A 12,940-nucleotide genomic window follows, 5' to 3' on the forward strand; every position below is an offset into this window, starting at 1 on the left:
GCTTGTCTGCTAAGCCTCGCGCATTTTTCTATCATACAGTTCTTTGTAAGCACTCAAACCATCCTGCAAATATCCTCTACCCTTTCAAAATTAAAGTCGTACTTTATCATTACTCATTCGGTTTCGATTGTTATCTTTTCCTCTTCCAAATGCATCAGCTCTTCATCTATCAATTCTTGGTCATGGGATGCCAAAACCTCTTCAACATCATCTTCGTCAGCTTCCACAAGCCAAACTCACTTAGTCCTTACTTCGTTCACCACGATCAAAACACTTAATTATGTCTAGTTTTACGCTAAGTGTAACACCCTTACGAGCTCTTTCAGGCTTTTCCGATACCATAGAACTCAACTTGCAAACGGCTGCTCACAGGCACGTGTTTAAGCAATGCTGGCGAGATTGCAGTTCCGAATCCGGGGAAGAGCGGCTGCTCGGGGCGCGCGGTGCGCTGCCTTTTATCGTGCGCTGATTTTTTCATAACAGTGAAAACACCTTCTGTTAGCGAAAACGGTACTAATGTAGGTCTTTCGTAACAGTGATGTTTCGTAAAGCGAACATTCGAAAAGCGGGGTCACCTGTAAACTTTCTCTACCTTTATTGTGGCCTGTGTATGTTTGTCACCTAAGGAACTTCCCTCCCAAACATGTACATATCTAGCCAGGAGAATTTCTGACTGATGCTTTAGTAGGCTGATTAACTATTCACCACCTGAAATGTATTGATTACCAGATTTATAAACTTGAACCAGTTAAACTTTACTCATATAGCGATGGATAATAGGGATTAGGCCATTCAGCATGTTATAACACATTAATTATTCTTAATTTGAACAGATTCTTTCAAGCTAAATAAGAAAATTGTAGTCACCATGATCAGTATCTTATCAGATGCAGTGATACAACATATTGGATCCTTTGTTGCCTAGGGGAAAGAACAATGCAAAATTAAAGATTTTATATCATGATTTCAGATAGATAGAGCATATACTGCTAATATTGAATGTTCCATACTTCCCTAAATATATGTTGGCCCACTTTAGATTCAGATGATTAATAGCAGTAATTCCCCCACCCCATATTATAGTTGGGGGGGGGGTTGTGTTCCTAAAATTATATGCAGTTATCCTTAATGTGCATCCATGCATCTCAAGAAATGAGAGTGGGGAAAAAAATGTTTATTTATTTATTCCCCTCCACCATAAATTCCATAATAGTATCTCAAAGTTTTGGACAGTGTTTTATAAATTCCATAAGTGCGAATTTCTATGCCCTACACGAATGCAACATAGAGTTCACCAGTAATGTATAAACTTCAAAATCAAGCCAGATTTTAAACACCAGAAGCAAAAAAAATATTAATTTCCTTAATAAAAGCTAAAACTATATTCATAATTCAGTTTGCAGGGATAAATGAGCCCAAGAAGACATAAATCAAAGAGTAAAAAAATTTGAGAAGTTAAGCAAAAGCTGGCTACAATCTATGAAAGGGGTGCTGATAAAATTGAGACTGTACTCCTGATTAAAGGACAAAGCAGCCCACAGATAGATGCTGAAAGACAATGCAAATCTAACTCTGCTAAGCATGGAAACAGCAAGGAATGAATCTGATCTTAGGGAATGTGTTAAGTAAAAATGCTGCAGAGTAGTGGACGCTGCCCAGTACATCACGGGCACATTCCTCCTGACCATCAGCAGTATCTCCAAGCCATGTTGCGTCAAGAAACCAACATCTATTATCAAAGATCCCCACCATCCTGGCCATGTCACCTTTTCACAGCTGCCATCAGGAAGGAGATACAGAAGCCAGAAGTCCCACACCACCACGTTCAAGAACAGCTAATTCTCTTCAACATTCCGTTCTTGAACCAAACGACTAAACCCTAATCATTACAGTTAGCAACATTATGACCACTTTGATTACATTGCACTGAAATAGACAATGTTATTTTGTTGTTCTAATTGTGTTTTTTTTTGTATCTAGTGCTATGTGCCCATGATACTGCTGGAAAGTTTTCATTATAATTGTGCATACATGTAATTGTGCATATGATGATACAACTGACTTTGAATTCAGTCAGTCCAGCATCGACTATAGAAAGAGAAATGCCTCAGTAGAGTAGCAGTTAACGCTATGCTATTACATCTCTGGCCGTAAGAGTTCAATGTTCAACTCCAACGCTGTCTGTAAGGAGTTTGCACATTCTCCCCATGACCATGTGGGTTTCCTCCCACATTCCAAAGACATACTGGTTAGTAGGTTAACTGGTCGTCATAAATTGTCCTGTGAATAGGCTTGGGTTAAGTAGGTAGGTTGCTGGGTGGTGTGTCTTGTTGGGCTGGAAGGGCCTGTTCCATGTTGTATCAACAAATAAATAAAGTGTGCCTTCCGTTGCTTGACTGCATAATGCTTTCTAACAATTGTCCTTAGTACATCTTTACAATATGAAAAATATAGAGCACACTAATATTTGTTATTTGGTTTCCAACTGTACAAGTTGCCTTGTACCACATAAAATCAGTATACATGTAATTTTAATTTGTGTTCCCTGTCAGCCATTAAGAGGGATACAGAACAGGTAACAAGGAGTAGAAATTCATGCATTGCCACACGAGTTAAATGAGCACTGTATTTGCTTTAAATGCCCTATTTCTTTCTGATGTTCAGTTTCAATCAAATCAATGGAACTGAATATTGGAAGCAGAGTATAATGGCCCATAGCAATCTGAAGGATAGATTCAAGATGGCTGGGTGCTCAGATTGGCAACACAAGGGACGAGATTAAGATTTGGCATATTAGAGGTGTTGGCCAGAAAGAACTAAAATCTACAAATCAGTGAAAAGGAATGAGACAAGGGTGGTGGAAACAGATAAGGCAAAAGTCCTATTCTTGCCGTGTAATGGCAGGATTAGAGGGGGCCATTTTGTGAACTGTTTGGTGAATTGATTCTTGACCTGGAATAACTTAATCAGAGCTGCTGAATGTGGACACAAGGAGTTTCTGGTAATGATCTGCTACATCTTATTCTCAAATAAGAAGCTATTTATTATGTACAATAGCAGGTTTAAAGGAGGAACAGCCTGTAATCTGGTTAGTTGGGCCCAGTATTTGGGTGACCTGGTTAGACTGGTTTGAACAAAAATGAAGGTAATCACCTAGGACACGAGGATAGAGAAAAGGCCATAAAGCAATACTGCTTGTAGTTCTGTGTTACATCCAATGATAACTGACACAGGTCAGTCAGATTATCTTGAGCCAACAAAATTGAAACATCATAGATTGATCTGAAAAGGAAAAGAAAAAAGAATGGAGGATTTTGGGAGCACAGGTAGCAACAACTCTGTGGAGACCAACTACTGAAGATGTGGAGGACCCTATGTAGGAAACATGGAGATCACACCAGGACAACAAGGAACGCTTGGCCAGTGTAGACTCCTTTTTCAGAGCATTACCATTTCTATTCTTCGTTCATGGAAGGTCAGGGAAACCTAGTATATGTGTACGCAAGTTCTCAGTTGTATAAATTCACATGCTTTTTAGTTGAGACAATAAAGGTTCTTGTTAGTAAATAGATTCTCTGAGCCTAGCTGATCATTAATATTAAGGGGTAATTTTATAAAAGAGCTCAGTGGAGGAAGACAGCAGCAATGTCAATAGGGATGAGGCAAAGTGCAGAGGCTTGGGAGGCTGGTCACTGATCATAGCAATTAGGAAAGAGTACAGCCAATAGAAAAGGAACCCAAAGACTTTCTGAAGAATGGGAGGAAAGTACTTGTGCTTTCATGGTCTAACAAGGTGCACTATTAAAAACACAAACTTGCTGGAATCTCTGAGGTTCTTGAGTCCAAATAATTGTCAGATATATTAGCTATTGGTTAGCACAACGCTTTACAGTACCAGCAACCCAGGGTTCAATTCCCACCACAGTCTGCAAGGAGTTTGTACATTCTCCCCGTGACAGCATGGGTTTCCTCCAGGTGCTCCAGTTTCCTCCCACAGTCCAAAGACGTGCCAATTGGTAGATTAATTGGTCATTGTAAATTGTCCCGTGATTAAGCTAGGATTAAATTGGAGGTTGCTTGGTGACACGGCACAAAAGGCCAGAAGGGCCTATTCCGCGCTGTAAATCAATAAATAAAATAAATACATTTAAATCAAGCTTGCAGTTTGATCTGAGCCTGGTGAATGTGACAACCAAGAAGGTTGCTTTGGAAGATAGGAAAAAGGTAGGCCTCACAATAAATCGAAGACCAAGATGCAGAGTGGTTTGTAAATATGGAATAGGGACACATTTCACAATTTTGCTTTACGGTTATTCTGCCATCCCATTGTGCACTTCTGTCCAATGAAGACTACAGTTGTAATACTTCCCTAGAATTGCTTTTGCCATTTTACTGCTTCTAAACAAAAATAATAACCCAAAAAGGGTGCATCATTTCTATAGCAAATTAAAAAGAGACACTTACAGAAAAAGCCCGACTGAAATCTAGGCTTCCATCTCCTGTAATTGGTGTCTCATCATCAATGTGATAAATTCTATCAGAAGAGATAAACAAATTTCTGTTACAAAATTAGTTCAAAAATGCATTAATACAAACTATTTATTTATATCTGTATTTGCAGTTTATTTACCATTTACAGTTTCTGTTGTATAGATCTAAGTATGCCAGCAGTAAAAGATTCTCAGGGTTGTATGTGGTGACAAGTATGTAGTCTGATAATAAATTTTTACTTTGTACTTTACTTTGTACAATTTCGATACAAGTATCCAAGTTATTTATAACTAAAGATACTTATCCATTAATAAAGATGATGACAGAAGTTCAAATAGAGTTAATTTTTGTCAGTCATAGAAGAAAACAGCACACACACAGGCCCATCAGCCCAACCTGTCCGTGCTGAACACCGTGCTCACCCAGTTAGTCCAATCTCCTGCTTTTGGCCCATATTCCTCTCAGCCTTGCCCCTCCATGTTTATATCCAAGTGTTTCTTAAATAATACTATTGTATGTCAAACACTACATCTGGCAGTTCATTGCAACTACTTGTCATGAGCTGGGTGGTAAAAATTGCCCTCAGATCCCTTTTGAATCTTTCCTCTCTCACCCTAAATCAATTACCACTCATTTTGGACTCACCTATCCTGAGAAAAGATTGTTACTGTCCCCCTCATCTATGGCTCTTGTAATTTTAAACCTTTCAAGAAGGTTGCTCCTCATTCTCCTAAGTTCCGAGGAATAAAGACCAAGCCTGGAAAATTTCTCCCTATAAATCAGTCTAGTCCTGGAAAAATCCTCACAAACCTTTTCTGCACTCTCTCCACATCTTTCCTATGACAGTGACCAAAACTGTACACAGTACTCCAAGTGCAGCCTCACCAACAGCTTATACAACTGTAACATAATGGCCCAGTTCTTATACTAAATGCTCTGATGAAGGACAACATGCTAAATGCTTTTTTCACCACCATTTTTACCTTAATGCCACTTTCAGTGAACTTTGCACTTGTGCTCCTCGGTCATTCTGTTCCATTACACTCACTAATGTCCTATCATTCATATATCCTCTACTGGTTTGACTTACCAAAATGCATCACCTCACACTATCTGCACTGAAATCTATATGCCACTCCTTAGCCCACTTCTTTAACTGATCTTCGTATAATATATAACCTTTCTAACTGTCAAAAAATGTTATTGTGCATCTGCAAATGTATCGCCTTGTACACTCCCATCCAAATCATTTATATAAATAACAAATAACAAGGGTCCCAACAACACGCACAAGACTGGAGAAAATACCTCTCCCTCTCCCCCCCCCCCACCCCTTCCCCCATCAGTCTGGTCACGACTCCAGCCTAAATCGAGAATAACCCTGCACCCTTATACCTTTAAAACCTTTACCTTAGCATTTTCCCATGATATGGTATCAGATGGTACCTGTACCTGCACATCATCTTCCTTTCCCAGACAAACATTATGTACTCTCAAGGCTATAGACCAGTACTCTTACTTTCTCAAAACATTCCTACCTCACACCATTTTGACTAAGTAAACACGATTTTGTATCACAAATTTTTTGCATATACAGGACAGGAATCAAATACAAGTTCTGGCAAATTTGACTCTTTCCTTACACAGTCACATTTTTATTGCATTATGTCTGTGCTGCCAAGTCCAAACTTGTTATATCTCAAATAACTTTTAATGCTAACCTTTCTCTGCCCTCCTTCCTTGTTGGGGCCACCTGGTTGATTTCCATTGCTGTGAGTTTCTTCGCTACACGATATTGCCAAATGTAGAAAGCTTCTTTAGAGGCCACAATTACATGTGTTTTTGTCATGGTTACATACAAGGGGTCTGTAACAAGAGTAATATAAATTTAATATTCTTAAAAGATGAATAATAAACATGACACAATACCACTTAAAATCAGATACAGTAATGGCAGTGCATCTGTTGCTTAATCGTAAACATAGAAAAACTTTTAATAAAATACACTATTTCTCTACCCACACCATTCCTCAACTTTTCCTTGCAGAACACATTTGGAAGATATTTCACAGAACTACATTTCTTCATCAGTCCTTACTGTCACTCTGTCCATCACAGTCTATAACAAAATATTAGAATAATATATTCTAAAGTAATATGCTTATTTGATTGTGTACTCAATTTAGATTCAGGGTTGAGAGTTCACAACATATCTGTGGAAAACACAAAACTGGCAAAGTTAGAATGCCCCATGTTTAGAGGCTAAAATGTGGGTAACTACTATAAACTGCTATCTTAAGGAAGATGTGTATTCAACTCCTGGTTGATCAAAAGTTTAACCTACATACCACAAGAAGCCACAATGACCTTTTTGAAGTAATTTTTCATCTAAAAAGGTAGTATGCAATGGAAAACATAACTACAAATTCAATTACCATCTGGTACTAAAACTTAAAAGGTACACTAAACCATGACATGAGAAGCAACATGCTAACTCAAAGTTAAGAATCTTATGTCATTAAAGACCATAAGAGTATAAAATGTAGGAACAGGGATAGATCATTGAGTTCTCAAACATGTTCGCCCATTTAATACCATCATGGTTGATCTGATGTCCATCAAGTTCACTTGCTTACCTTTTCTTCATAACCCTCAATTCCTAAATTGATTAGAGACCCTGGTCTTAAACACACCCAAGATTCTGTCCCTCAGATCTCAGTGATAAGGAGTTACCAACTCTCACAACCAACTGAAAAAAAAGGAAATTTTTATTTCCAGTTTTCAATGTATACTCTTTTATTTTGAAACTAGCAATTCAATTCTGGACTTCAAGAGAAGAAACATCCTCTCGGAATTTATTCTTGCTAGTCCCTTAAGAATCTTGTATTTCAATAAAATCACCTCTCACTCCTTGGAGGCAATTGAGAGTCCCAACCTATTTAAGTTTTCCTTATAAGACAATATCTCAGTACTCATGATCATCCAATGACATGATATTTCTTCTCAAGTAGACCAAAATAGTTCACAACACTCTACAAGTAGTTTCGCTAGTTCCTTGTACATTGCAAGCTTCTCAATTTTTATACTCCAAACCCCTTGAAATAAGGGCCAATATTTCATTTCCCTTGTACTTTAACTGCTGTACTTGTGTACTGGCCTTGTGATTTATGCACAGGGAACCCCCCCCCCCCCCCGGCTCCCTCCGCAGGTGCCGTAGTTTTTTGCAATTTGCCTCCATTTAAATATTGTACTTATTGTTTATTCATTCCTAAATAAAGGACTTTACATTTTCCAACATTATGTTCTGTTTGCAAACATTTTGCTCAATTGCTTCACCTCTCACTAGATGTGCAATCTGTTTGCATCCTTCTTGCAACTTGCCTTCCTATTATCTTAATAACATTCACAAATCTGACTAACACATTTTCTTCCTTTCCTCCAATAGTTGCAGCTCCAGGATTGATCCCTGTGATACTCCACTGATGAAAGGCTGCCAACCTGAAAGTGCTTGCCCTTTTCCCTAACATTGCTTTCTATGAGCCAAAACTCTATCCATGCCAATATGTTACCTCCAAAAAGAGGGATTTCTCAGAGTCTAGGTCATTTCTTACATCTGTAATTATTTAATTTCTCTTTTACAATACCAATCTTTTCCTTCATGTCCTTGCAAATCAAAAATCCCTAAAAATTAATTTCCTTTCCTTGATCGCCATCTCTATGATGGCAATCAGATCATATTCAATCATATTTATTTGTGCCAATTATCTACATTAAGATACCAAGTCTTTAGAAAGGCTTTTGGCCACTTTTGACTACCTTACTTTAAATTCTTTCTGTGATCCTATTTGCCCCTAACCCTCCATTACCCTGTTTCCTGCCCTTTCATTTCACTGTTCTTTCTTTCATTTCTGTCCTCATTTCTCTCTTCCTACTTATTCTCTTTCTATTCTGGTTTAAGTCCTACACAAAATACCCCAGCTGGGACATCCATTCTGCACAATGTCTGCAACTATAGTAACGGATAATAGAGACTTCATAAGTAATGAAATGCAGTTAATATATGTATATCCTAAATCATTTTTGCTCCTTGGCCCCAGAGGAACACTGTCTCATTAGGCTGCATCCATGTATGGTTTGAATGACAATTAAACTTGATTTGACATAAACCAGTTATTCTGTTTCTAATAAACAGCAGATTGGTTTAATTCAGTATTCAGTCAGATTGGATTCAGGGACGAGTGTGCAAGAGACATCGAGAAAAAAAATGTGTACACATAGGGGGCCCTAAGTTAACATACTAAGATGTGGAAGGAGGAATCTATATTCATGTCATCAGGTTGGAGGCTACCCAGAAGGAATATAAGGTGTTGCTCTTCCACTCTGAGGGTTGCCTCATTTTGGCACATGTCAGAAAAGGAGCGGGAATCCGAATTAAAATGTTTGGTGACCAGTAAGTTCTGTTCGTGTTTAACTGTACAATTTCCACATGATGGAGTGGAGGTGCTTGACAAAGCAGTCCCCCAATTTACGACTCTTCATTTCAATAGGTAAGTGGTCACTTTGATAAGTCAAATTTGAAGACAGAAGATTATTGGCAGTGTGGAGGATCAACGAGATCCATAGGACACTCAAAGCTGCTGCGCAGGTTGACAATGTTGTTAAGAAGGCGTATGGTATATTCACATTCATCAACTGTGGGATTGAGTTCAAGAGTCGTGAGGTAATGTTACAGCTATATAAGACCTTGGTCAGACCCCACTTGGGAGTACTATGCAGTTCTGGTCACCTAACTACAAGAAGGATGTGGATACTATAGAAAAGAGTGCAGAGGAGATTTACGAAGATGTTGCCTGGATTATCGAGCATGCCTTATGAGTATAGGTTGAGTGTACTTGGCCTTTTCTCCTTGGAGTGACAGTGGATGAGAGGTGACCTGATAGAGGTGTATAAGATGATGAGAGGCATTGATCATGTGGGTAGTCAGAGGCTTTTCCCAGGGCTGAAATGGCTAACATGAAGGGGCACAGTTTTAAGGTGCTTGGAAGCAGGTACTGAGGGGATATCAGGGGTAAGTTTTTCCACACAGAGTGGTGGGTGCATGGAATGCACTTCCAGCAAAGGTGGTAAAGGCAGATACAATAGAGTCTTTTAAGAAACTCTTAGATAGGTACATGGAGCTTGGAAAAATAAAGGGCCATGCAGTAGGGAAATTCTAGGCAGTTTCTAGAGTGGGTTACATGGTCGGCACAACATTGTGGGCCAAAGGGCCTGTAATGTGCTGTAGATTTATACGTTTCAATGGTCTCACCAATGTAGAGGAGGCCACATTGGGAGCACTGGACACAACAGATAAGCCCAACAGATTTGCAGGTGAAGTGTTGTCTCACCTGGAAGGACTGTTTGGGGTCCTGAATGGAGGTGAGGGAGGAGGTATATGGGCAGGTGAAGTACTTAAGCCACTTGCAGGGATAAGAGCTTGGAGAGAGATTAATGGGGGAAGGATCTATGTGGAAAGTTGGGGGGGGGGAGGGGAAGAGGTAAAGATATGTTTAATAATAGGATCTCTTTGGAGATGGTGGATGTTCCAGAGCCATGGCCTGGGAACAGATGCGCAGAGGCAAAAGAACTGAGAAAAGGCAAGAGATACAGTCAAAATAACTGTGGGAATCCATAGGTTTATAAAGGATGTTGGTTGACCATTTGTCTCTAGAGATGGATTCAGAAAGACCGAGAAAGGGAAGGGAGGTGTTTAAGATGTGGTGAATTCAAGGGAAGTACTGCAGACAGAAACAGGTGAATTGATTATGGGGAGCAAGGACATGGCAGACCAATTGAATAATTACTTTGGTTCTGTCTTCACTAAGGAGGACATAAATAATCTTCCAGAAATAGTAGGGGACAGAGGGTCCAGTGAGATGGAGGAACTGAGCGAAATACATGTTAGTAGGGAAGTGGTGTTAGGTAAATTGAAGGGATTAAAGGCAGATAAATCCCCAGGGCCAGATGGTCTGCATCCCAGAGTGCTTAAGGAAGTAGCCCAAGAAATAGTGGATGCATTAGTGATAATTTTTCAAAACTCGTTAGATTCTGGACTAGTTCCTGAGGATTGGAGGGTGGCTAATGTAATCCCACTTTTTAAAAAAGGAGGGAGAGAAAAACCAGGGAATTATAGACCGGTTAGCCTAACGTCGGTGGTGGGGAAACTGCTGGAGTCAGTTATCAAAGATGTGATAACAGCACATTTGGAAAGTGGTGAAATCATCGGACAAAGTCAGCATGGATTTATGAAAGGAAAATCATGTCTGACGAATCTCATAGAATTTTTTGAGGATGTAACTAGTAGAGTGGATAGGGGAGAACCAGTGGATGTGGTATATTTGGATTTTCAAAAGGCTTTTGACAAGGTCTCACACAGGAGATTAGTGTGCAAACTTAAAGCACACGGTATTGGGGGTAAGGTATTGGTGTGGGTGGAGAATTAGTTAGCAGACAGGAAGCAAAGAGTGGAAATAAACGGGACCTTTTCAGAATGGCAGGCGGTGACTAGTGGGGTACCGCAAGGCTCAGTGCTAGGACCCCAGTTGTTTACAATATATATTAATGACTTGGATGAGGGAATTAAATGCAGCATCTCCAAGTTTGCGGATGACACGAAGCTGGGTGGCAGTGTTAGCTGTGAGGAGGATGCTAAGAGGATGCAGGGTGACTTGGATAGGTTGGGTGAGTGGGCAAATTCATGGCAGATGCAATTTAATGTGGATAAATGTGAAGTTATCCACTTTGGTGGCAAAAATAGGAAAACAGATTATTATCTGAATGGTGGCCGATTAGGAAAAGGGGAGGTGCAATGAGACCTGGGTGTCATTATACACCAGTCATTGAAAGTGGGCATGCAGGTACAGCAGGCGGTGAAAAAGGCGAATGGTATGCTGGCATTTATAGCAAGAGGATTCGAGTACAGGAGCAGGGAGGTACTACTGCAGTTGTACAAGGCCTTGGTGAGACCACACCTGGAGTATTGTGTGCAGTTTTGGTCCCCTAATCTGAGGAAAGACAACTTTGCCATAGAGGGAGTACAAAGAAGGTTCACCAGATTGATTCCTGGGATGGCAGGACTTTCATATGAAGAAAGACTGGATGAACTGGGCTTGTACTCGTTGGAATTTAGAAGATTGAGGGGGGATCTGATTGAAACGTATAAGATCCTAAAGGGATTGGACAGGCTAGATGCAGGAAGATTGTTCCCGATGTTGGGGAAGTCCAGAACGAGGGGCCACAGTTTGAGGATAGAGGGGAAGCCTTTTAGGACCGAGATTAGGAAAAACTTCTTCACACAGAGAGTGGTGAATCTGTGGAATTCTCTGCCACAGGAAACAGTTGAGGCCAGTTCATTGGCTATATTTAAGAGGGTGTTAGATATGGCCCTTGTGGCTACGGGGGTCAGGGGGTATGGAGGGAAGGCTGGGGCGGGGTTCTGAGTTGGAGGATCAGCCATGATCATAATAAATGGCGGTGCAGGCTCGAAGGGCTGAATGGCCTACTCCTGCACCTATTTTCTATGTTTCTATGTTTCTATGAAGGGTGGAAGCTAGATGCAAAGTTGATGAAAATAACATGTTCAGGATGGGTGCATAAAGTAGCACTAATGCAATCATCAATGAAGCAGAGGAAGAGTTGGGAAATATTACCAAGAAAGGCTTCGAACATGGACTGTTCTACATAGCCAAAGAAGGGATAGGCATAACTGGGGCCCATACAGGTGCCCATGGCTACCCCTCGAGTTTGGAGAAAGTGGGAGGAGTTGAAAGAAAAATTGTTGAGGGTGAGGACCAGTTCTGCCAGATGGAAGAGGGTGGTGGTGGAGGGGGATTGGTTGGTTCTTTTGTCAAGAAAGAAGCAGAGAGCTTTGAGGCCTTCTTGATGAATGATATAAGTGAACATCCATGGCGAAATTGAGGCATTCAGGGCTGGGGAGTTGAAAGTTACTGAGGAGACTGAGGACATGAGGAATGTCACAGACCTAGGTTGGAAAGGGCTTAACCAAGGGTCATAGAATGAAATTGAGGTAAGAGGATATGAGTTCAGTGGGACAGGAGCAGGCAGAGACAGCAGACTGACCAAGACAGTCTGGTTTCTGGATCTCAGGTAGGAGGTAGAAGTGAGCAGCGTGAATTGATAAGGTCACTGGTGGTGTCGGAGAGAGTTTTCTGATGGTCCAGAGTAGGGTCCTCTTCAAGGGGTAGGTATGAGGAGGTGAATGAGAGTTAGCAAGGTAGAGTTCAGCATGCCACACTACAACAGCACCTTCTTTGTCTTTGCGTTTGGCAGTAAGGTCGGGATAGGTGCGAAGAGAGTGGAGGGCAGTGAAAAAAGTTGTACGGTTACTTTTTTAAGTTTCAATTTACAATACTGTGTGTGTGTTTGGCTAGTTTATCCCACTTAGGGAAGT

The 12,940-nt window shown here is 40.4% G+C and overlaps 1 protein-coding gene across 2 annotated transcripts in view; it reads right to left on the reverse strand.

Moving 5' to 3' along the window:
- Positions 1-12,940, reverse strand: part of wdr35 (WD repeat domain 35) — a 98,869-nt gene that overhangs the window by 36,902 nt on the left and 49,027 nt on the right. For both annotated transcript variants that reach the window (XM_063036502.1, XM_063036512.1), the window contains 3 exons: positions 6,213-6,357; positions 4,465-4,534; positions 868-921 (listed from right to left, as the gene is read on the reverse strand). In XM_063036502.1, the coding sequence (XP_062892572.1) occupies positions 868-921; positions 4,465-4,534; positions 6,213-6,357 (269 nt within the window). The remainder of the gene's footprint in view (positions 1-867; positions 922-4,464; positions 4,535-6,212; positions 6,358-12,940) is intronic.

Source organism: Mobula hypostoma, chromosome 2 (genome assembly GCF_963921235.1).
Source record: "Mobula hypostoma chromosome 2, sMobHyp1.1, whole genome shotgun sequence".
Classification (NCBI taxonomy): domain Eukaryota; kingdom Metazoa; phylum Chordata; class Chondrichthyes; order Myliobatiformes; family Myliobatidae; genus Mobula; species Mobula hypostoma.